At 41.2% G+C, this 25,834-nt stretch overlaps 1 protein-coding gene across 2 annotated transcripts in view; it reads left to right on the top strand.

Annotated features, from left to right (window-relative positions):
• RDH10 (retinol dehydrogenase 10) overlaps positions 1–25,460 on the top strand; it is a 46,459-nt gene extending 20,999 nt beyond the window's left edge. For both annotated transcript variants that reach the window (XM_075920522.1, XM_075920521.1), the window contains exons 3-6: positions 18,221–18,319; positions 20,880–21,025; positions 21,968–22,099; positions 24,061–25,460. In XM_075920522.1, coding sequence (XP_075776637.1) covers positions 18,221–18,319; positions 20,880–21,025; positions 21,968–22,099; positions 24,061–24,184 — 501 coding nt within the window. In that variant the 3' untranslated portion in view covers positions 24,185–25,460. The remainder of the gene's footprint in view (positions 1–18,220; positions 18,320–20,879; positions 21,026–21,967; positions 22,100–24,060) is intronic.
• Positions 25,461–25,834: the final 374 nt, after the last annotated feature.

Here is a 25,834-nt window from a genome sequence, read left to right as displayed (position 1 = left end):
AGTCCAGTTTTTGGGCCTTCTGTCTGATTTAAAAAAAAATCCAGAAAATACTGGACACGTGCAATGTCTGGTATTTCCTGGTTTTCTGGCTAGGCGCCAGACTGAAGCCTGGCAGTGGCGGGGGGAATGACTGGAAGGTGGGGCGCAATTGGCACTGGGAGCCTCTAGTGGGGGGCGGGGCTGGCCAGGAGGAAAGGGGGGCGGGAAGCAGAGCTGGTGGGGGGTCAGGGGCCACAGAGCTGGTCGGGAGGAAGGAGGTGCAGGAAGCAGAGCCGGGGGGGGGATTGAGGAACGTGGGGTAGGTAGGAAGGAAGAGCGGGGCTGGGAGGAAGGGGGGATGGGGAAGCAGCTCTGGGGGGGGCTGCTCCCAACCCCGGGCCTCCCCCCGCCCCAAGCCCAGCTGCGCTGCCCTCCTCCCTCCCCCGCCCCCCCCCCCCCACACACACACCCTAGCTGCGCTGCTCCTGAGCCGAGCCGACCCCCGGCCTAGCTGCGCTGCTCCCATCCCCTGCCCAGGGGCAGGCACATCCCCCTGCCTCCCCACCTGGGGTTGAAACTTACCTCGCTTGCTGGGGAGGTGGGGTGACGATTCTGCTCCCTGCCGCCTGTTTCCGTGGGGTCCTAAGACTCGCCGGTTTTAGCCATGCATGTGTGGCAAACCCTGCGCAGCATCCGTTCCCCAGCGCACCCTGGCGGCCCTTTGAAACATTAGGGTGTGCCTGGGCACACCCCAAGCGCACGCCTATGAATAGTATATTTAGTCATTTGATTTCAGCCCGGACTTGAACCTAATTTTTCTGAAAGAGAGAGAGCGTGCCCATTAACTCAGGACAGTACTGAGTCTGTGGAAACTTTTCAAGAACTGAGTTTGACATTTGAATCAATGTATATTCTGCCTTCCTCACAGGCAAATGTATCTAAATGAAAGCACAACATGGTGGTGGTAGTATAGTGGTAGTGATAATTAGAGGATTTATCTTCATGTGCTTGTTACACCTGTGATGGAACTTGGTAGTCCAGACCATATGTGTTTAGCCCTTTCTGCTTATTTGAGAACTGCATGATGAGTGGGATGTGGCTCTAAAGGTATGTCTGCGCTGCTGCTGGGAGCATGCATCACAGCTTGAGTAGACACCCGTTCCTTTGCTTGAGCTAGCATGCTAAAATAGTTGTTGCTCAGGGTAGCACAGGTAGCGGCTTTATAACCAAGAGGTCGAGGTGGATTTGTATTCTGGCACCTAACCTGAGCCCCACTGCACATTGCTACCCTGGCCATGCTGCTAATTTAGTTCACTAGCTTGAGGTGAGTTAGTATATACCTACTTGAGTTGTGAAATATGCTAAAGTACAAACCCAACTGAGACCTCTGGGCACATATTTGGCTAGACAGAGGTGCTGCTTATGCTGCCCTTTCCTTCACCAGCTACACTGCTGTCTTCACATGCTAGCTTGAGCATTACTATAGTGTCTACTTGAGATACAGATGTTAAATTTAGATTAATTGGCAAATCGAATAGTCGATAAGGGCATCTCTGCCTTTGGGCACTTCAAATCAAAAACACAGCGGGGAGCACAGTGCTCCTTGCAGAATTTCAAAGTGGCAGTGCCGCATGGAGCCCGGAGTCAGCAGGGGAGCATTTGCTTATCAGATAGTCTACTACATCGTTCACAACTCTAACTTGAATTAGGAAGCATGCTACTTGTATCAGTGTGTAGATGTATCTGAATCTATAACTTGTGTATTATCTACGAGTTCACTAAGGCCATGGATGAATGGGTGTCTTTGAAATCTTGTGGGGTGTCCAAAAAGAACAAGTAAATACAAATGTTTTATATAATGAGTCCTAATTAATTCCATGATTCTCCTCTCCACTTTTAAACCCAATCCTATCAAGAAATTGTACTGGCTAATACGCTTGGCGGTTGAGCTGAGATGCTTGATATAAACGGAGGTCTCCCTTTTTTTTAAACAACAAATTGTTTTTAGTAAACTATAACATCTATTCTGATACATTGACTAGAATATGCAAACCAAACTGCAGACTGCTAATGAACAATGCAATAGCAAATGTAATCTGGTTGATTGCTCTTTGTTTTAACTCTAAAATGGCAATCTTCGCTTGGTGAATGCAAGCTACTAGGATCCAGTGTAGACCAAGGATATGTGTATCCTGTACAATTAGCTTAGGCTTTGATGTGGGTATTGTCCCTAATCCTTCTTCCATGTACATATACCAACCTTAAACCCAGGTTTGATGGTATTTTAGGCCAGATTCATCTTTAACCTGGCACAATAATGTCTCCGCGAACTCCTTTCTTTTTCATTGTAGATGCAGGCTAATTTCCACTTGTGCCAATAGTCCTCCAGACTCTTCTCACAATTCTCTGACCTTTATTTTCTTTCCCTTTACATTCCTGCTACTTATGCACCACTATATGTGTACACCAGTTTGGTGTTCAGTGTCAATAAAGCTGGTGTATAGGTCCATCTGCTAGAAATAGAAGGTGGAGAGTTAGAATGGCATATCTATGGTGGTTCTATGTTGCCACCTCCTAGTTGAGCAGTCTGCTGATGTTTCATACAGGAGCAGTGCCAAATGATTTCTCAGGTTTTAGATAATGCTGATTTCCCATGCTTTCTATTTGTAGCTTATTAAACCTCCCCAGGCATTAATCTTCATCTAAGTCACTTGGTGACAAAGAATCTCCTGGGTGTAGATGTATGGGTGTCTGTCTAGAAGCCTGAAACAGGTGTTTTCTTCATTCTGGAATTGTCTGAGTTGTCATCTTCCAGTGTCACTGCTACCAGAAATGTTAAGACCATCGCTAGTAAAAGATCTCTGGTCAGTCCATCTGTCAGCCGAAGGTCAGGGCAGTGTGTGTGTGTGTGTGTGTGTGTGTGTGTGTGTGTGTGTGTTATATACCCGAGACTTCAATTGCTGAGACCGGGGTCCCTTGCAGCGGGCAACCTGGAGGAGGTTGACGGGCGCCCCAATAAGTTTACAGGGAGAACTTATAACACCTCAGATTTTAGCTGCTAGGATACAGAAATCCCTTCGCAGCGGGCAGCCTGGGGAGGCTGAGAGGTGCCCCAACGGATCTGTCCCCTGGAAGCGACACAATCCAAAACGCCCAAGCTCTCCCTATATCTGTCCCTTATGACCGGCTGAAGTTCTTTTAAAATTGTGCTTGGTTCTGGTACAGCAACTGAAGGAGTCAGGTTAAAGCTTAAACAGTTACTATTTTATTGTTACAGGGTAAACTTAGTTGTTAAATGCTACTACTATGTTACAGATAACACAGTCACTACAAAGGACAGGACAGAAATTACACTAATAAGTCACTTACAGGTACCATGAAACCCTTTTGGTTCTCTGAGCTCTTATTAAATGCATGCAAAATAGATACTTAGCAGGTATAATTCTCACCCCTGCGTTCCAGACTTGGCATGGCCAGCGTCTTTCTCTCAATCCCTCGGGAAGAAGTAGGGCGAGGTTGGGCGTCCCACAGACCTCGGGAGACAATCAATACCTGCCAGCAGGTATAGATGATTGGAGCTCAAATGGGGTGGGCTACTAAACCCCTCTTTATACCCCTTGGGTCACATAGGCTTTTTCCTAGTCTCAAGTGGCCAATTAGGAAAAATGGCTTTGAATGCCAAGTTTCCCACGAAGGGTGCAAAGCATAATTCACACCTGGGAAAATGCAGACAATGGGCACCTCTGGTATGTGATGGGCGAAGATTCCTCTCCTGGGACATTGCAAGCATGTCAATTACTGGTACTAGCCATCAGGGCGACGGGAGGCCCCAGGTCGTCAGCTAGCCCATTTACTGTCCGGTTTCTGTTTATGGTAGAGTCAGGGACAGGCAGCACACCTGCGTTCCCAGGGCATCAAAGGCTGACTGCCTTTCTCTTGCTCTCTGGCGGGGGGGGCGGAAACCAAGATGGGGTTCGTGTCTGGCTACACCATCCACTCTTCAAACATAGAAAAAAGCCCATTTTATTTTTAATAAATGCAAAGCACTTGCCATTCTTTTGTCGGGAGAAAGGGATTTACCAATTTACAAGCAAAGAAACAGAGGAGGCTAAATGCCAACAAGATAAAAGTTCAAACTTTCCTCTTGTTAATATAATATAGATAGTTATTTGATTTTTCTGACTCTTTTTCTTCTTATCCCCAGAAAGGTTTGAAGGTAATGATCTCTCTCTCAGGAAGGGTTGAAATGCTAGAAGAAACACTAAGTATTATTAAGAGTAGGTAATTCACCATAGGTTGAATCTCTCTAGTCCAGGACCCTTGGGACCTGACTGGTGCCAAACCAGGAATTTGTCAGACTACGGGAGGTCAATATTGTTTAGAAGTATTACAACTCTTCTACAGCTCAATGGACTCTTAGACAGTTATGGGTTAATTAGAGCTAAATAACAGCACAGAACACTAAAAACCAGGACTGGTAGTTGCAAACAAATTTTATAGGACTGTGGGAAACTTGGTCACACCCATGATAAGTGGACATCCAGCTAACTAAAATCATGCCAAAACATGGATGTCACCAGACCAGAGAGTTCTGGACTAGAGTTTCAACCTGTATTATGTGTTTTACGGTATTTGTGTGTAAATCCAGGGGTATTTTATACTAGAGAGGAAGAGTAGAAAAGTATTATTTAAGACAAATGGGACACTGGATACACCAGCCTCCACCTAAACCCGAGATGATATTCTCCTGCCTGTAAAGAATCTCAGGAAGGAAGGTAACTTCTGGAGTTGATTAGTCTCCACTCAAAGTTTAAAAAAAAAAAAAAAAAAAAAAGTCATGTATGTAATAGAATATGATGTAATATTTTATTTAGGTAAACATTAGTTTCATAGACTCATAGGATATTAGAACTGGAAGGGACCTTGAGAAGTCAGAGTCCAATCCCCTTCCCTCACGGCAGGACCATGCATCACTTAGACCATCCCTGATAGATGTCTATCTAACCTGCTCTTAAATATCTCCAATGATGGAGATTCACCAATCTCGCTAGGCTCTTAGCTCTTTAGATCAGTGTTTCTCAACCTTTTTTTTTTTTTTTTTTTTTTTAATAAAGTACACCTTTTTTTAAAAAAAAAAAGTACCCCCAGTACATACAGTTTTCAGAGACACACAATTTTTTTTCTACCATTGCAACACACTTGTTTAAACAACTTAATCGTAGCCAGGCAGGTAATGAAATTTTTGGATGTAAAAAGTACAAAAATAATAAAGCGCTGGAAAACTTAAAACAAAAATTCAGTTTTCTCCAAATTTCAGTTGTTGACCTACCTCCCCAGACTTTTCACGAGTACCCCTAAGGGTACTCGTACCACTAGTTGGGAAACATTGCTTTAGATAATGGAAGGGCACCTACCGAAACTATGTGAATGAGCCCACAATAACACATGAAGCCTTACGTTTTTCCTCTCTTACATTTCTGATTTTTATTCCTTCCTCTAAGGTCACCTCATCTCAAGTAAGCCTTCTAAAACAGTTTACAAGAGATTTAATTTAGCCAGACTTTGTGTGCAGCTGCCATAAACGTGACATAATTACACTTTTTTTTTTATAGCATGGAAAATTGACTAATGCTTGTAGATAATTGGTAGTATTACTTTTGCTGTTATTTGAATAGGGCTACTTATCTTATCTCTGTACCCCCATTGTAAAGATATTTGTGGGACTAAATTTTGATTAGAAAACTACTTAATTCAGTTTCAGTCTGCTTCTGTGTTTACCGAACACAAGAAAATCACTACAGCAGTCAAAATGGTCATAAGTAACAATTGTACTCCTAGATCTCAAAATTTAGAGGAATTTTTGTAACTGATCACATTAGCTAGCTTTACCATTTGAGTGATGTTATTTAGACTTATTTATAACTAAAGATAGTAGATGGTATGCTGCAGAGGGTTTTTTAATAGTTTGTCAGAAATCTGTACAATATGGATTTAATCTTGGAGAGACAACTTTGACACTTGTATCTCAGGTAGTAGTGTCAGTCATGTTTTGAGCACATTCTGTATACCATAGTGATGTATCTATTTTGGGGTATGGGGAAGGAAAGAAATGTTGATCCAGTGTATGTGAAATAATGATTAACTTCTTAGAACTGTAAATAAAGCAATTGCTTCATGCCCCTTCAAAACAAAATTTCATGCTTAGTTGGAGGAAAATTATTCATATATTTTGAATAAATATAAATGAAAGCCTGGTCTGAGACCAGTCGTTTCTGTGCTACCATGACTACTTTTGTTTTCCATCTACCAGCCTTTACTTTGTTACCTCTAACTTTTCCGTCTGGTCAAACTTTCTCTACTTTCACCTCATCAGCAAACAGGGCATGCTTAATATTGGTTTGTGTGTATGTCTGTGTCTTTGCTTGCTTGTTGTCATCATTATAGACTTCTTTTAAAGTCCATCTTGCTATTTCATGAGTTTCTGGTTGCAAGGCAACTGTAACGATATTACTGTGCATGTTTGTTAAGTATTAACTACTGTTGCAGTTCAATATTAAATGAATCCCCATGGTTTCTAAACAGTAGGTTTTTATGTGAAGGGCAAATGAAGCTTTAGTGAAAAATTGAAGGTTGTACTGCCTGCTAGGAGCTAAATAACTAAGGGACTTCTCTTCAAAAGAGAAGTTGGACGTTCCAATAATTTATTTCAAAAGAAGGCCTGTTTCAGACACACAATGAGGGAGATTTCTAGAATGGCTTCCTTTCGTATTTTAAGATAGATGCATATTTTCATGAAGATCTGGTTTGAGGGAAGAACTACATGAATCTTCTGATGCATCCTGAGCCCCAATTGCAGAAACAATCTAGATATAGATCAGAGAAGAATATAAATCCGTGGTGTCCAGCACACTAGCTACTAGCCACATATGGCTATTTGGTCAGTTGAGTGTGAATAGTTTGCTATAGCAGTAGCCACTATAATGGCTACCGTTTCAGAATTGGTTGAACACCATGGGTATAAATTAACCATTTCAGATTAACAAAAATATCCATTCCAAATTGTGATGCAGATTTAAAAAAATTTTTTCAGACTTAAAATCTAAGATCATCACAATAACATAAACAAGAAAACATTTAATTTCCCCACTCCCTTGAAATGGTCACATAAGTTTGTGGTGAAGTCTCTCTATCAGCAATCCTCGTAAACTGAGACTTGGTTGAAGCTACTGGTCTAAAGTTCACAGATCAGCGCTGCGATCAGGGAGCTGAAAATTATATTCTTACCAAATGGAAGCATGAGTTGGAAACAGTCTAAGACAGTGGTGGGCAGTCTGCAGCCCATGGATCCTCTGGCTGCCCCTCTCCCCCACACACCTCTCCTGCACCAAGGCACCAGTGCCCCGCACTTCCTACTCCTCTCCCTCCATCACAGAGCTGGAATGCTGCAAATCATTTATTGGTGGCATTCCTGCTCTGGGAGGGAGAGGAGAGGAGCAGGAAGTGGTGTGGGGCTCCTGTGCACAAGAGGCGCATAGGGGAGGAGAACAGACAGGGAACCCCAGTGAGCTGATGTGGCCCACTCAGGTGAAGGCAGGCTATTCTTGTGGCCCACCCATTCCTGGTTGCCATTCCTCATCTAACATATATTTAAGCGAATTCAGGAATCCATTGCTGTACCTGACACCTTATCCACACTTGATCATTAATCCTGGACCAAGCTCAGTAGGCTGCTTTCTGGCTGGACCAGTGTTGCAGCAACTTTGCACCAGCTTGGGGTCCCCATGCTGTGACTAGGAAAGTGTTGCAGATAATCATATGGTGAAAAAGCTCATGTGCGTATAAAGATTTGTATGTGTGGAGGGAAACTGTGTGGAAACAGAGTTTTAGCGTTTATACACCAGCTTTCTTTTCATGTAACTATGCAGTTTGAGTGGCATTCCATTTTTCTTTCCTAGCTCTGCTTACTGCTGATCATGCCACATTATCTCCCCCTCTCCCATACAAATCTTGCTCTGTTGTTCACTCTCAACTTGCACAAGTCTTGTTACTGCTCACCTTAATTTTAGCACAATTGCCACTTTCACCCTAAAATTTAAACCCCACTGTGAACATCTTGCTATCAGTTAAAAATATTATCTTTTGCATAGTCAAAGACATGCTGATCAGTTATTTGAAAAAGTTTTATGTTTTCATAGTTCTCAGTGCATTAAACTCTTTCATTTGGTCAGTTTGCACTGGAACCAGTTACATATATATGTATGTATTTTAAATAAAGCTTTGACTTCTCAGTGTATTTCAGTCAAGCTGCAATTTTGGGAAATAATTTGCTTGCTCTGAATAATTATCTATAGAACTCTTATGTATATACTCAGCTGTTTGGGGGGGATAGCTCTGAAATTGTAGTACAGTAAATGAAGTTACATATATTTTGTAATTTAAATCTAATGACAAGATTTACTTGGTGTTGCTTGGGCCCTTAATTACTGGGTTTTTTCTGAAAGGAAAATTAAATGAATATGTATAAACTTCACTTAAACCATTGCTCTGGGGTGGGGCTGGAGATGAGGAGTTCAGGCTGCTCCAGGGAGAGAGGATATCCCGTCCTCTCTCACTGCAGCAGTTCGGGGCCAGATGAGAAGCACCTCTCCATAGCCGCTGCAGCTTCAGTGGGCACAACCAGAGGAGAAGTGTATGTCTCTGTCCTGGGGCAGCTCCAGGTTCACCTGCCCCCTCTGCTTCCTGGTCACAGTGAGGAATGCAGCAAACTGTGCACTTTCCCCTCGCTCTCTGACAAAGGGGAACAGCCAGCAATGTCCCCATATGAATTGGAGGTGGGGGGGGGCATCAGTCCTTCCCTGCCTTCCCTAAAGGGCGCCTGGGGAGTTGGAGGCCTTGGGGTTGGGGCAGTCCCAGACTAGGGAAAAGGGGTTGCCCCCAGCTAGCCCCTTTCACTTGCCTGGTGATTGTCTTTTTTTCTGTATGATTTTGAGAAGCAATCCAATTCCAGGAACATCCCATTCTCCTGGCACAATCAAACCTTATCTTGCTTTAAGTTATGATAAAAGGAAGCTGTATACTGAATTTGCTGGTTCTAGCTCTTACAGTTTAGGAGAAGTTCTTGAACAAACAGACTCAGACAAACTCAAATATATAGTAGAAAAGTCTGTCTATCTTGAACAAATCCTGCGGTAGCATCATAGTAGAAAACGTTTACATTTTCACTGACAAGCCCACTGATTCTGTCTTTCACACACTGTTATTCCATACATGAATGTAAATGCATAGCTGGTTCAAGAGAAAATGCCTTTGCAGTCTGTACCTCCTCAATTGAGTACTACAGCTGCTAGGCTAAAGCTACTCTTTCTCTCTCTCTCTCCACTCTCTAATTTGGGTGTGTGGTATTGCTGAATAACTATGCATACATAGGACATATGTCTACAGAGGACTGTGTTTTGTAAAGGGAGTTAAGGTGATAGCTTCCTGTTCTGCCTGAGGAGGCTAGAACCTGGGATGTACTCTGTTGCTCCAGGGACTTTTGTTCTTCATTCCAGAGTTGAGTCTACAAGAAGCTGCTTATATTCTATGCCATATGGCATGTGAACATGAGTTGGTAACGTGTAATCTGGTCCTTAATGGGGGGCAGGTTCCTTGTGGATGCAGGCTTGGTGGGATTTTCTAAATAAGACCAGATTTGTTAAACCAATTTGTAGGTCTCGCTGAGCTGTGCTTAACACGGGACTTGGAATCAAGAAAAAGGGCTCCAGATGAAGATGGAGCCACTCAAAGGCTACTTAAAATTTACTCTGCTGTCCTGTGGGCTCTTCTGGCAGCTGGGAATAGTTCGGGCTTGTCTACATGGGTAAATGTACTGGCATTACTATATTGATATAACTATAGCAATATGATTACATAGCTATAGTAATGCTGATAAACTTCCATGCATAGACAAAACCCTTGAATAAAAAAGCATAATGATCATGCTCCTTTCCTCTAATCATTTCCCTTTGTATGAGGGGGTGGTAAGGAGAGTAGTAATATGGACCTATTGTGTCATTCAGTTTCCCCAGCATAGGGGGAATTCCTGCATAGCTGAAAAGCCAGTTTAGCCAGTTAGTTTGTTGTCAGAATCATGGAAAAGGGTTGTTAGGGACTTAAATGCAGTGTCAGTCAGAAGTTATGAAAACTTCCACTGTATTGTACATTTCCTAAATTTATATTTGCTAACTTGGTTCAGACTTTCTGGATTCTTTTTGATGAAATGAGGACAGCTTTGTGTACATGATATGGCATTAACCTCTTTCCACTTTCATGAGCCCTTACCGTTTAGCATCCCTTGTCCTGAACTTTCATAAAGGCAGTATTTTCTGATGCTTGTTAATTTACTACTTTAAATAATTATTAATCCAAAATTTAATTTAAAAATCAGGACTTTTGCACACATGATGTTTTTTCATATTCTGATTTGTTGTACTTTAGTCTAATTTGTTTTGACACTGCAGCTGCACTGCTCTTTGTGTTGTACAATCTTTTGAGTTTTGTTTCATTAAGAGCACCAAGAATGGAACTAAAGAATTTGGGGAAGGGAAAGGAAGGGAAGAAGTGTTAGACTGTTGGAAGTTAATTTGCTGTAAACCAAAAGATTGAGAACAGATTACTAAAACTATGAAATCACATGTAAATGCTTGTTCAGTTTCACACATTTGTCTAATAAGTCATTAAAGCTGTGTGTGCAGAAAATGAGCATTTTTAGCTTGTAGGGATAGTTGATGCTCTTTCATTGATGTATTCAGAAGCGAAGAGAGCCACTCAGAGCAAGGAAGTGTTTTAAAGAATCCATAACAATTAGAGTTTGGAAAAGAGCTATTTAGTTAATCCCCCTGCTAGTGCCAGATTGTTCATCCATTGCATTTCAAGTGGGTCTTTCATCAGCTTCATTGGTGAACTATTCTGCAGTCTAGAAAGTTGTCTTGGGCTTTGTCTACACTTAACAATTTAAAGCGCAGCCACAACAGTGCTTGAAACTGAAAGTGGCATGGCACGAGTGTTGGGAGAGCACTCTACCAGCACTCTATGTAAACCACTTCTGTGAGAGAGAGTAGCGAACAGTGCTGGGAGTGTGGCTCCCAGCACTGTGGCCTGGTTCACACTGGCAGTTTACAGTGTAGTAACTTGCTGTGCTTGGGATAGGGTTTTTTCCCACACCCTTGAGCCAGCTGTAAAGTACTAGTGTATACTTAGCCTTAGGTCAGGGCTACTCAGCACGCGCCCATTTGTTTGCGGCCCGCAGTGTAGTTTGGGTTTGCGTGGAGCTCAACACATGGCCCGCAGATGGGATCATTTGAACATGGCCTCCACTGGGAACACGCTCCACAACAGCGAGGTGTCTCCCAGGCGGGGTGATCAGTGAAAGATGCAAGCGTATGGGCTGGCTGGAACAGACTGGTACAAAGTGTCAGCGTTTCTAGCGCCCAGGGAGGAAGTGCTGGGGTATTGTGGGAAATGCTTTGTATTTATGCTCATCAGAGTGAAAGAAGGTATTTGCATGTATATTTGCATGTATATGCAACCACACTTAAGTTGCGGCCCTCAGCATGTGCTGTGGGTATCATAGTGGCCCCTGGGGCTTCCAAGTTGAGTAGCCCTGCCTTAGTTTCTTTCTAACTCCTGTATAAATATGGCTAGTTTGCCTACCGTTGGTCTAATGTGTTCTAATCTGTGGTCCACTGTCTGCATGTGGTCCACTGGGATTCCACCTGCAGCCCCCACACCGCCCTCTCTGTCCCCTGCCCCCATGCGCCTCTTATGCACTGGAGTCCTGCACTTCCTACTCCTTCCTTCCTAGCATATTGAAAGCACCATGATCCACTGATTCACTCTCCATCTTCGCTGTTCCTCCTCCCTCCCAGAGCTTGAAGGCTGCGAATCAGCTATTTGCAGCTGTTCAAGTTCTGGGAGGGAGGAGGGAGCAGGTAAACATGGGGTTCCATTGCCCCAGTGCATGATGGAGATGTGGGGGAAGTGGGAGAGAGGGGGTGTGCGAGCCACAGATGGAACCCCAGTGGGCTGCAAGCCACAAGTTGCTCTCTACTGGATATCATGCATCCCACTGAGATGGAGGCCCACTCATGCAGCCCACTCACTAGGCTTGGTTGCCCATTGCTGCATTAGGCTGACAGAGAAATCTTAACTAAAGTTATTTTTCATAATCACTAGTACAACATGCCTGTTTTTACCCATCATATCATGTTTAACTTTATTCCATTCACTGTGGATTCATATGTACAGTGTTGGTAAGTCTCAGATTTCGTGCATTTTTAGTAAGAGCGCCAGTTCAGTGTCATGAATATAAGAGAATGGTATTTATTTTTAAGCAACATTTCTACCCATCACAGTTGCAAAGGGAAAAAGTAGGGGGGGGGGGGACTCAGAAATCAGAATGCAATCAAGCATGAGGTCTAATTATTAAAATGTCATGACTTGAGCCAATCACATGAAGGTTTTTTTTTGGGGGGGGGGGGCTGACTCATGACTTCAATGCTTTAGGTTGGCAATACTGAACAGGGTTTCTGTAGGCTAATATTTTGTACCATTTTTGAAGACTGGTATGGGCAAGACTGCCTGTTTAGATCTTCCGGCTTCAGGCATCCATGAGGCACATACCAGTCAGTGCATCTGGTGACAGACTGATTCTAGAAGTTGATGTCCCTCTGCTAAACCAATATTTTAAATAGAGCAGCAGGGTAAAAATATATTAAATAACTGTGTCCACAGTTTGTGGTGCATGTGTTTTAATGAGGTAGGTATCTAGCTGCTGCAGATGATCGGGACATAGCAGTGTCTGAAATGGCTTTCTCTTCCATGTATGCCTGACGGCTTATTTCAGATGCCAACTTGGCAAGTGACATTTGTGCCTTCATTTTTATTAAACTATTGTAGTGAAATATCCTTTAAATATATTTAACAAATGGAATCTGAGGCATATTACAGGTACCTTCTTGGTGAACAGACTATTTTAGTACAGGCAGTCCCCGGGTTACGTACAAGATAGGGACTGTAGGTTTGTTCTTAAGTTGAATTTGTATGTAAGTCGGAACTGGTACATATTGTAGGGGAAACTCTAGCCAAACATTTCTCCAGAGCTCAGTTTTATTCTCCCACACCTCACTTCCCTCAGTCCTTTATTCTCAAGCTGAGGTGTCTGCTGAGAAAAGCCGCTCCGCGTCTCCCTGGTCTGCCAGGTGGAGGGGGGGGACGCTAGCTTCGCGTCTCCCTGGACTGCTGGGGGGAAGCAGCTAGTGCGGGGTTGCCTCACCCCGTTTGTAAGTAGGGATCTGATGTAAGTCGGATCCATGTAACCCGGGGACTGCCTGTATGTGCAAAGAAATGACTTTGGCATTGTAGGATTTGCAGGTGTTGCTAAATAGCTTCGGGCTGGTGTTACTTTTGGTTGATAAGACCCTTTAATGGTGCGAGACCACCTTTCTCTATACAATATGTCTGTTGGAGTGGTTGGTCTGTAGCTGAACAAGTGTGTATTTCCAGCTGTCTGTATTGAGGGTTGGAATGGTGGTGGTGGTGGTGGAGTCAGTCCCAGGATATTAGAGACAAGATGGCTGAGATTTTTGTTTTAAATGACTAAATTCTGAAAGGCTGAGACAACCTTTCAAGTTTCTGCAAAGCTCTTCTTCAGTATGTTTTCCTGACCTGAGGAAGAACTCTATGTAAGCCCAAAAGCTTGTCACTCACCAATAGAAATTAGTTTAATGGGGATTGTTAGCAAGGTGTTCTCTATTTCTTTTTAGTTCAGGATGGACCAAATCTGATCTTGAGGACATACTGCAAAAACATCTGTATTCTCAGATTTTGAAGGAGTGAAATATGATAAGAATGAGCCTTTTGAGGGTGAAAGAGCCTTTTTACATGTCTAATCCCCAGTTACTTTCCTTGACTATAAATTGATGAAGCGACTGGATAGTTTGTGTTGAGGAATGCCTTTAATGTAATAAATGTACTTAGATTTTTTTCCCCATAGAGCTATTATATATAAAATAAATCTCAACATTACTTATGGACACATCCTAATTGTTACACTGTTTTGTTAAACTTTTTAAAAAATCATGAGCAACATACAGTCGAAGGAACCACATCAGATTCTAAGGTGGAATAGATTTGTCTATTGTTTGATAGGTCACATGCACCCCTTTCACTACAAAACAAAAAAACTTCCAAAAAGCAGAAACATTCTGGTTCAAAAGTAACCCTTCCACTGTACCAAGAGCTCTACTTTCACTTTGCATAATGAGGCTCTGTAGTTGGTGGGAACATGAGATGGGAGCAGTAGATTCTGAAATGACCTGGGCAGTCTAAACTTCTGAATGAAAGCTGTTGATGGAACCAGCAATAATGTCCTTATTCAAGAGGGTTTGTGGCAGATTCCTATAGGGACCATATGGCATCATGACTCTCATAAAGAAGGGAGTGGACCACTAGGCTTTGCGGAAGTACTGGCCTCAATGCAGAAATCAAAGGGCATTTGCAGGTTTTTTGAAGGGATAAACCCAGCTTGCAGCAGGGGTAAAATCTGCCCTTTGAAGCAACTTAAGAGGAAGGTCAAATTGAAAAGAGAAGTCTACATGGAATGCTTGTAGCCGAGTGGTAGCAATTATTGCTGCCCATACAAGCTATTGGGGCTCATATTTTAAAAGGGGACACTACCCCAGTTAAAATGCACATCTGGGATTTGACAGCATATGACAACTCAAAAGCTAAAAACGATCTAAGCCAACTGTTTAGATTACTCTGAACTCTATTAGTTTAAGTATTGCATCTGTTTTTTATTGCATGAAGTACAGTTGTAGCAGAAGTTGATCCCATAACAATATTACTTCACCCATCTTGTGTGTCTATTTTTATTGTAATTTTGGGGCCTTCCATGAGCTGAAAACTTTCATCTCAGAATTCAGATACATAAGTAGAGGAAGCAACATTGCTTTCAGCCCATTGTAATGGGCCTCTGGCCAGTTGAAACAATCTATATTGTATCAAACTTCTGGTGTATTTCTGCTAATTCCCATCCACTTCAAATTTAGAAGAGAATGATTTTGTAGGACACTTCTTCTCTGACACTCTTCTAAGTTATCAGGCTGGAATGCACACTAAAACAACTGTACCCTCAGGGCAAAGCCTGTTACACTTCAGACCGTGCTGCCCTAGAACAAGTGGTTCTGTTGCCATGCAGCATGGGAAGAGAAGTTGGAACTCTCTGTGCCTGGCACAGATTAGTCTGGCAAGTGAACTGAACTGTTGTTTCAAACTCCATAAGAGGTTTACCAGGGTCTGCCATGAGATGAAGAATAAACAGGAGGGAGCTCACTTCAGACTTTCTGGGGAAAAATTAATTATATGGCTGAAAGAATCTAAAAGATATATGGGAATCAATAGAAGAGGCAAGGAGTTGGGGCTGTTTAATTTGTCACTTGCCAGCTGTCCAGTGAAAATGTTCTTTTGTGTGGAGTTGGGTTTGGATTAGTCATTTAATACCTGCAGGCAAAAATGTAGCACAAAAACATGTGAAAATTGTTGAAGCAAAACTGTCCTGACGTCTGATTAGAAAATGCAGATAGCGTAAGAATGGAATTGGATGGTTTCAGCTGTAGTTTTATACTTTAAAGTATGCAGCTGACATCAATTAAGTAGCAAATGCTTATTGAAGCTCTTATGTGCTTCAGGCCTGGATCACAGTTTTATTCTTGAAGTTTTGTTTTTGGAGAAGACTAAAACAATTTTGAAACGGCCCTCAGTGGCATTGACTGCGTAGATTAGAATAATGGCCCTACTAGAGATCAAGAATTATGTTGAGATCAAGAATTGCTGGTAGGATTTTCATGGGACCTGCTTATTAACCCAGAAATATGCTTCTAAAATTAATAACTTCCTCTGTTCTTAAAACTATCTGCAGTTACCCATTGTTTAAGAACACCTTGATCCATTCTATTGTGCTAGAATTTAATGTAAATCACAACTAACAGAATTTTCACTAAAATATTGTACCAGTAGTCTGTTTTGGGGAGGGTTGTAACTGCCATGGAACATCTTTCTATTAATCCCAAGCAGGTGCTTTCAGAGAGACTTTAAATTTTGATTCTTCTCAGAGTAGAAGCATGTGACTACTTGCAAAACAGTAATTGGGTAGCTAACTATTTTAGTATGTATAGAGTTTATATTTGCTTCTGGGCATAATAGGATATTCAATCCAGTCTGAGGCTATGTCTACCTTGGCATTTTACAGGGCTACAACTTTCTGGCTCGGGTGTGAAAAAACATCTCCGCCTGAGTGCAGTAATTTACAGCACTGTAAAATGCCAGTGTGAATCCAGCTACAGTGCGGGGAGCACAGGTGGTTTACATAGAGTGCTGGAAGAGCTAGTCTAAAGGGCTAAAAAGGCTAGTTTAAATTGCCAGATGTAAAGCACTGTCAGTTACAGCACTGCTCACACTGCAGTTCCAGTGACTTTAGGAACAGTGCACTCTGGGAAGCTAGTCCACAGAGTACCTCTTCCTCTTTTGCCACAGAGGTTTGTAGGCAGGTGTGGGAATTCTGGGTTCTGTCCCAATGCCTCATGGAGCATTGCTTCACGTCCCAGCAACCCCTGTTTTTCTGTCCACATTTGGCTCCATCTTTCAACAGCTTCTGTGCTGCACGCTCTTCCTCCTTGGGCTGTGGGTATAGATCTGCAGCTGTTGACAAAAGTGCTGACTAATACATCACAAATGGCAGTCAAGTTATTTCTGAAGCTGCAAAGTGATGAGTAGTCCGTGTAGCGTTCATACGTCAGATTTCTTGTGGCATTCACAGAAGTGCTGACTACAGTGGAACACCGTTTTTGGACTCAGGAAACAAACATTGAGTGGTGGGATCACATAGTCATGCAAGCTCAGGATGACAAGCAGTGGATGCCATATGTCCCAGTAAGGGCCCCTTTCGGTTATGCATTTAAAGATGTGCCTGTAGGTATTATAATTCCTGTGGCTGGAATATGGCTGGGGCTGGATTGCCTCCTCTCCCAAACACTGATGAGATCCAGAACTTCAGCATGGCTCCAAGCAAGGGGTCTCCTGGTACGTGGAGTAGGCATGGCCAGCTGGAAAGATGAGCTAAGAATGCACCATGCGTTGCCGAGCAAACAGGAAGAAGACTTTCAGATTTCCAAAAACATAAAGGGTGGGTCTGGGTTAGTCACCTGAGAGCAGAGCAGAAGAGTTGAAACAGATAACCAGAGAGTCAAGAACAGGCATTGTGGATGCCGAAGGCCATCCAGAATGCAGTACTATACCACAATATCCACACTGGCACCACAGTGCTCTATCCAGAGCACAGAAAGTTCTGTTTCTTGCAGAGGTTTACCTAGAGCGCACTAACAGTGCACACTTGTTCCACAAAGTGTCTTTGCAGTGTGGACACTGCAAAAGTTATAGTGCTGGGGACTGATTTATTGCACAGTAACATGCCAGTAGAGACGTGGCCTTAGAGTTAAAAGATTGAACAGACTAAGTGCAATAACCCATGGTAAAATTGAAGTGGACTAAATCACACATGCAAAGCTTGTAGTTTAAGTGAAGTTTTATTGATGAATTTTGAAACTCTCTTAAGTCTTATAATGAACAATATATTTGTTTTTATTGTAACAATGCTTATATATGCCAATAGCCATGAGATTAGTAGTTCAGATTAGCAGGTAAGTAGTTTAGTTTATATGTGGACGATAATATAACCAAAATACTGGAGACAACGTTTTCTGCTCTTGTAAAATGAACAAAAAGATAATGAATAAATCCAGATAAAAATCACAAGAACCTCCCAATTTACAAGACATCTGGCCAGCAAGCAAATCCAGTTGTCTCAACTCTTAACACAGACATGGTGTAATTAAACACTTTCCTTACCTTTTTATAAGAATTGACTTCAATTTTAGGGTCAAACTAATCACCTGGAAAAAAAGTCTCTTTTAGAAAAATAAACATATCTGAGTTGAAATGATCCTTTAACCTTTGAGTTTCACAGACTAACCCCTCTGCCCCATAGTTTGATGTGATGAAAATAGTATGGTTTTTCTGTTGGCATTAACTTTTGGAAACTTCAAAGTTCAAAATCATGTGTAATCACATTGAATAGAAGTTTAGAATGACTAATGCTTTATTCTTACAGTAATAGACTTGCGTGCACTCTCTCTTTCATGTATAGACCACTAAAGCATTCCTTCCCAAGATGCTGGAGATGAATCATGGGCACATCGTGACAGTTGCAAGCTCCCTGGGTTTGTTCAGTACTGCTGGAGTGGAGGTTTGTTTAACTATGTAGAAAAATCACATGTTGCTTTGTCACACATGATAAATGCCTTTTCCTGTTGTCAACAACGTAGCATAAGTAGGTTTGGAAGGATTCGGTTTTTGTCAGTAAACGTAAATTTCACTGTATTCACACAAACTAATAAAAAGACCTGTCGAATTACAAATAGGCAAAATCGTAAAAATATTGCTCAGGAAAAATATTTGTGTATTTTACAGATATTTACTTGTCTTTTGACATGTGATGTTCACAATTTGTTTTAACAGTTGCAAAGCTTTAGTTTATTTGAATCTCAATATCATTAAATAATTGGTCTGACTGCCACTGCTCAGTTTTCTACAACTGTGAAAATTTAAATAAAATGAAACTCACAATAAATGCTTTAAAACAAACCTCAGTATTTTCCACTAAAATTATCAAAACAGTAAATATTGAATTCTGCCAAACCTAACCATCCTCTATGGAGGAAAAAAAATTGCATTGGCTTCTTTTTATTTTTTATTTTTGCCCACTTCAGTTTTACTGACTGTATTCAGAAATAATTCTTTAATGTCTTTGGTGGGAAAAAAAAAATTAACTAGCAGATTGAAAGATCTAGCAGAAGTCTCTTGTGAAAACTCCATATAGGCTCACACTGAACATCTCTAGTAGGGATGTTAAAAAATGTTTGTTTTTTGTAAACCTGTAATCACTGAAATTTTCAGCAGTTACAGGTTTACACACAGGGGGGCCGCCCCCTTTCTCATGAAGTCAGCAGCAGAGGGTAGGTGGCTCTACAGGAGTTGGCAGGTGTAGGCTGCCAGCTTAAAATCTAGCTCCCCATGCACACTGCCCCTCCTACTCTCCCCCCCCTTCTGATACAGAGCAGCGGGGGGGGGGGGGGAGGGGCATGTAGTTAACCGATGAGCCCAGTTGTACCGTGTGTACCTGTAGACTTTCATATCCCTAATCTCTGAAGTACCTTCCTAAGGCTAGGTCTAGACTAGACCTAGAAGGTTGGCTTAAGAGGCATAAATCCAGCTATGTAAATAACATAGCTGGAGTTGATGTACCTTAAGCTGAGCTTGGCACAGTCTTCATAGTGGGAAGTTGATGGAAGCAAATGTTCTCATCAGCTTCCCTTATCCTTGTAACCACGAGGAGTACTGGTGCTGACTGGATGTGGCCTCAACGTTCAATTTAGCAGGTTTTAACTAGTATAAGTGTAGACATGGCCTCAGAGACTATAGATAGAAACCACTGCCAATGCAATGTACTGTAAATCAACAAATGCAGTGTCCAAAAGCACCATAGTTGTATAGTTGCTAGTTTGTGCATTGTCACAACATGTATGATTGGGGGGTATAACAGTACCCTTCATTCATGTCTGAAGGGTAAGCATAAGTGTCTTAACACTACATTTGGAGTTTTTAGGACAAGATTTTTAGGAGTGACAATTGACTTTTTTGGGTGCCGACCCTGAGACCTCTTAAAGGGGCTTAATATTTCAGGAAGTGATTATCACTGATCTTGATTGGGCCCCTCAAACCAGCATCAATTTTGAATCTTGGCCTTTTTGTAGAACCTATGTTGGTGCATCAGAATAAGTAATAAGATTTTAGTATACTGCAGTTGTATTGGGAGCCAAGGGGTTGGAAAGCAACGAGCATGAGCTAAAGCCATGCCATTACAATCATAGCAAATAATTATAATCACTGAAAATTAATCCATTTGGCCAGCAAAACACTGGCAACACTCGAGAGTTGTAGAAGCTTTTCTGGGGGCTGGCTCATTAATATCTCTGAATTAACAGGAGTCCCTGACTAGAAGTAAAACATAACTTGGGCATAGCTCTCAAGACTTCATGATGGATTCTAGGACCCCATCTTAAATGTTTCCAGTGTGCTCATATATGGCCTAGGGAGTATGCTTGAACTCATCATTAGTCTAGTATTTCTCTACTGGATGATCCTAACAGAAACTTTAGTATTGAAGCTATGTACAGTACTAGGTAACTCTTGGCCTTCAATCCACATAATATCTCAGAGAGGAAAGCTATATGCATCTTACAGTTGAGGCAAAACTTAAAGTAACTTGCCCAGGGCTCCATAGCATTTTAAGTGATGTGCTAAAGTTAGAGTTAAAAATAGGGAGTTTCTGGACCAAGGACTATGCACTCTCAGAACCTGACTCTAAAAGTAGTGTCATTAGCAACTTTGTCTCTTGTTCTAACCTTTGTTTTAAGCAGTCTGGCTTGTCAGTATAGTTTTGCTGAATAAGGCCACTTAAATACACTTCAAAGGGCATCTCCTTGATATTTAATTCAAGTTTGTCTGCTTTGAGTTCTTGTGTTAACTGCCCTAAAAGTAACGTGATGCATGGATTCTGATATATCTTTCATTGTGTTGCTGCTTTGAAAATAGATCTGCAGAGCCACATCAAATATGGCTTTCCTTTTTAATATTATTTACTCTGTTACATCACCTTCAACTTTGAAGAGATAAAAGGATAGTCTCATTCAATCTGTTATACTCTTCATGGTGATATATTCTTCTTTTATTCATTGCCTATGTAGGATTATTGTGCCAGCAAATTCGGAGCTGTGGGTTTCCATGAATCTTTGAGCCATGAATTGAAGGCTGCTGACAAAGATGGCATTAAAACAACCCTGGTCTGCCCTTATCTTGTAGACACAGGAATGTTTAGAGGATGTAGAATCAGGTGAGTAGACCCAACAGCATATTCTTTCTCCCTTCTGTCTTCCACACCACTCGCACTCTCTTCTTTAATACTTTAATTCTGAGCACCTTTTTTTTTCCCCCCAAACAAAACACAAAAATATTGAGGTTTGGGTTTACAAATTAGTAGGAAAGGAAAAAACAGGTAAAATGACAACTGCAGTACCTTTGTTCATTTAACTACTGCTACTCACTGAGAAGAAAGATGAGTGTGAGTTGAAACACATCACTTCAGGGTAGGTGCTGGTGCAGTGTATGTCCAGTTACTGACTTCTAATGGGAAATAGTCATGTGTAGAGAAATGTATCTACTGTGTAGTGTACTGTTGAATTTTTTCCTCATGTCATCTATTATGCTGGAAGTAAAATGTTAGTCAAAATAAATTTATTCCAGTACCTCAAAAGTTCTAGTGATTTTAAAAGCTTATTGACTCATTATCCATAATCTCAAGAGCTGATTTTGCTGTGTGATCCTTAGCAAGTTGAATTGTTTCCCTCAAGTTCATCTTCCGTTTTTGAAGTAAAAATACTTGTCTATTTTTTTTCTTAAAGCTCTCTGACATCCTTGGTTGTAGTGCTATAAACATATTCATTACTTTATCTATGGTAAGTGGTGTTCATCTCCTGTGTGCATTTTCTAACAGTAGTCCTAGAAGGGATCTGTGCCAGGAAAAATACTAAGTTTGTCTTTACCTGAAGCAATTTTTCATACACTTAATGAAGCTCTTAATATTGAATTACAATGGTACTTAATTTGATCACATGTTCTTCTATTATGTGTGAAAAGTTGGTGCTACTTGAGTATTAAAGAATTAGGTTTAGATACTCTAAAGAAGTAAGCTAGACAAACTCCACTTTGCTTTATTAATACCTATTACCAAAATATGTACTATTGTCAACCTGTTTTTAAAAATGAAATATTTCAGAAAAGAAATTGAACCTTTCCTCCCACCTCTGAAGCCAGACTACTGTGTAAAGCAGGCTATGAGAGCTATCCTCACAGATCAGCCTATGATTTGCACACCTCGCTTGATGTACATGGTAACCTTCATGAAAAGGTATCTTTTGAAATACTAGCTATTAAGCACTTCAGACAAATGTACAGCTTTAAATCCAAAAAGCTTAGTCAGAGGCCTGTTTCCCTGGATTTCTATGCATGGATCTCTCATTTTATTCACGAGATCACTTTCCACAACATGAGCTGCATGGATCTGGGGACTTGTATGATGAGTGGGATGGCCAGGAGACATTTATTTTTCTCTGTTTACTTTTCCTGAGGCTCCACTAATTTCACTGCAATCATCTTTCACACTGTAGAACTCCATTTATGGGAGGGTCCTGAGATAGCTACCAGAAAAGAATCTGTAGTAGCCAATTCCAGAGTTGATGCGGAGGCCCTAACCTCATACACATTCCCTGGGATCTGCACAGATCTTGTGGGAGAAGGGGAAAATCTGCAGGCAAAACCTACTAATCACTTTAAAAGTTCAGGGGAACAGAAACCGTCCTTCTACTTACCCAGTCGAGTGATTTTTTTTTTTTTTTTTTTTTTTTTTTTAAGTGCGGGAGCTCTGTTCTCTGTAGCTAAGCCAGCCATTCCAGCACTGCTCAATATTAGGGGCAGAACCAGATCAATTGCTCATAAGGAGTTGAATAGATTCCACCCACTTGAACAATGTTCCATTCATGCTGCTTTTTGACAGATCTGCCGATGATCTATTCTTAGATTTAATCCAGTATGCAGCACATCGGAAACATGTTTACAATTTGGCAAAGTTCCTTTTTTAACCCTTTCTTGCCTTCTTGTGAGGATTTTGGACTTAGTTTATTTGTAACACAACAGCTCCCCTTTTCCTGAAGTGAACAAGCATTAAGCATGCTGCTTCTGAGATGTATTGTTCTTCGGAATCATGTCCAACCTTCTTAAGAGGAAGACTGTGCCTATCGCAACAAGTAGGAAGCTTTATCTGCAAATCCTTTACAATGGGCTGCAGCAGCATGCTTAGTGGTTTCTTCTGAGTCTGCTTCAGTGCTCAGAAGTTGCACAGACAGTGCTCCATGCAGCATCAGCAGCCAGATCAAAGGCCCTTCCTGCTGTCTCCCATTCAGCACTCCAGCTTTCCAACAGGGAGATCAAAGGTCTTGCCAGCAGCTTCTGTGCAATTCACACCCCAGCCAGCAAGTTAGAGCTAAGGCTTTTCAGTGTTACTGCACAAGCAATGCTACCAGCAGCAATAGAACCTGCATCCACAACATCTACTTCCCAGTTCTCCAGCAACGGAGGAGTTGAATTCTAAGAGCTCAGATTCTGCTGTGTGCCTCATTGGTCCCGATCTGACAGTCATTCAGCTCCCCAACAGCTTACTTGATACTTAAGTGTGGTCGGGTCCTGGTCCATGACTAGGGTTTCTGGTTGCTATAGTAATATAAATATGTATAGGTGAAAGAAGGGGTGTAGAAAGCCTGTTTTCCCCACTGGAATTTCCTTGGAGAAGACTGTGGGGAACCTGACTCCTCCTTATTCTGGAATACCTTCTATGGGAGGGATAATTAGGCCCAAAGGACAGGGATATGTATTGCCAGAGACAAGAAGTGATTAAGCTAATAGTTATTGCACATCTATACCTCTACAGTTGTTTGGGTGTCTTGTGTCTCAACAAAATAAGCCATTACACATTAACACTGCTTTGAAGGGAGGATTAGATTTTAGCAAACTTTTTGTTACTAAACAAAAAAGAGACAGAGGCAGCATCCGTTAGGTCACAAGGCGGATGTAGGGGTTCCATGCTAAAGTCTTGAAAATGAGTAGGAGATTAAAAAAAGAGGCTAAGTAGTTTGAGCTGGCTTGCATTTTTATTCTCTTCATAAATATCGTAGTGAAATGAGAAACATAAATGTTTAGCCCCTTCAATAGCCCAGAAATGGCTAAACTAAGTTTCCAAAAAAGTGATCATGGTACAGAATAAGTTTCATTCTACTACCATATATCAGATTTGTAACCTTTCCCCTTTTTCTTCAGCATCTTGCCCTTTGAAGCAGTTGTGTGCATGTACCGGTTCTTGGGAGCAGACAAGTGTATGTACCCTTTCATTGCTCAAAGAAAACAGGCTACAAACAACAATGAAGCAAAAAATGGAATTTAACACTTTTATATGGACTGGCATTTATAGCTGACTATAATCAAAAATGTTACATGACTGAATTTTGAAGTGCACTTGCATCCAGCTGATGCAAATGTCAACATTTTGCTGTGGCATTCTCTTCGATCTTAAACCTGTGTATTGTAGTTACAAAAAATCAATGGGTTTTTTTTACATGCTGTAAATAAACTGACTATAGAGTACTTGGAAAATGTGATAGGTAAAGTGAATCTAAAATGTAGCTGCCATTGTCCTTTAGACTATTACTGTATGTACAGTAAAGCTAGTTATACTACTTTTTGTAGAGATGCACTGTGTGAAATCTTTTCCTCAGACTGCCAATGTTTAAAAGCTGTTTACAGCTAGAAGATGCAGTGTTTCAGAAATTGCTTTTTCTTTCTCTATGTATTAAAACAAATTCATGCAATTTAAACTACTCCTACATGTGACCATTTTAGCAAATTCAAGGACTGATTATGAATGCATCTTTCCACATGCTAACCTAAGCTGTAAAGGATTCATGGTCGACCTGTGGTATAATTCTCTTAAGTGGCGACTGCATGCCTTCTGTATTTAAAAAGGAATTTGTAAATCTCCAATTCAAAGGCAAATAGATGTCCTTGGAATATTTTCAGAGAATATATTGGGCATCCTGAGAAATGCAGTCTGTGGCTTAAGCCATTCGACTTTTTCAAATCATTTGATTTGAAATGTGCTCTGTGTTCTGTCCATCACTCTGGATGGCAGACTCCTACCCTAGGAGACTACATTTTTCTTCCTCCTTAATCTTCCTTCCATCATCCCCACTGCACCTGCACAACACCCCCCACCCCAATCTCCCAAGGAAGTTGTATTAAATTTCTGTATCTGGGCTCTTGCCTAAAATACAAAGCAACTCCAGCAGAGTTACAAATTGTTTATGTAAGTTCTGGTTTTGTGCCAACACATTAGCAAAAGAAAAAGAAACTACTGCTTGACGCATCTTTTATGTGTGGAATATGGAAGGGTGCAAAGACTTTCAAAAAATTGTATTTGCATTGTAGAATAGCAAATGACATTTTTACAGTATTTTTTGTAAAGCAAACAATATTGTGCCTTGAATTTGGTAATTTGTGTGTTAGTGAAATATTGTAAAAGTGAACTTCTACCTCTGTATCTTAATGTATATCATTCACTTGTAAATTGCTATCAAATTATGTGATTACTTTTTTAGAATGTCTTGTTAAATAGTGACCAATGTTTGTTTATTAAAGTGAGCCACCTTTTACTTAAACCATGATTGGGCAGTTTGCTTGAAGTGCTTATTGATCTCAATGTTCTAATTTACTGATATTGGTTACATGGCCTTTAGCATTTACATAGTTCAAATAATTTGAACTCATTTCCTGCACTGACTTGCTGCATGTTATAGAACCTGATGGTACAGCCCTTAATAAAGGCAATGAAAGTCCTGCCTGGGTGAAGACTGCAGAATTAGGCCTCTGGTGGAAGTGTCTCAGTGATCAGATGACTTTCACTAACTAGTTACAGAAGCACTCAAAATCTGTGCTTACAGTTTGTCTAAACAATCTTAGTTTTAGTTTTTTGGCAGCACTTTATCTCCATATTGATAGACAATACCTTTAATCCCCTAGGGTGTATAAAGTTATAACA

This window comes from Pelodiscus sinensis, chromosome 2 (assembly GCF_049634645.1).
Source record: "Pelodiscus sinensis isolate JC-2024 chromosome 2, ASM4963464v1, whole genome shotgun sequence".
Lineage (NCBI taxonomy): Eukaryota > Metazoa > Chordata > Testudines > Trionychidae > Pelodiscus > Pelodiscus sinensis.
The sequence above is the reverse complement of the archived record's forward strand: the minus strand, read 5'-3'. Positions and strand labels throughout refer to the sequence as shown.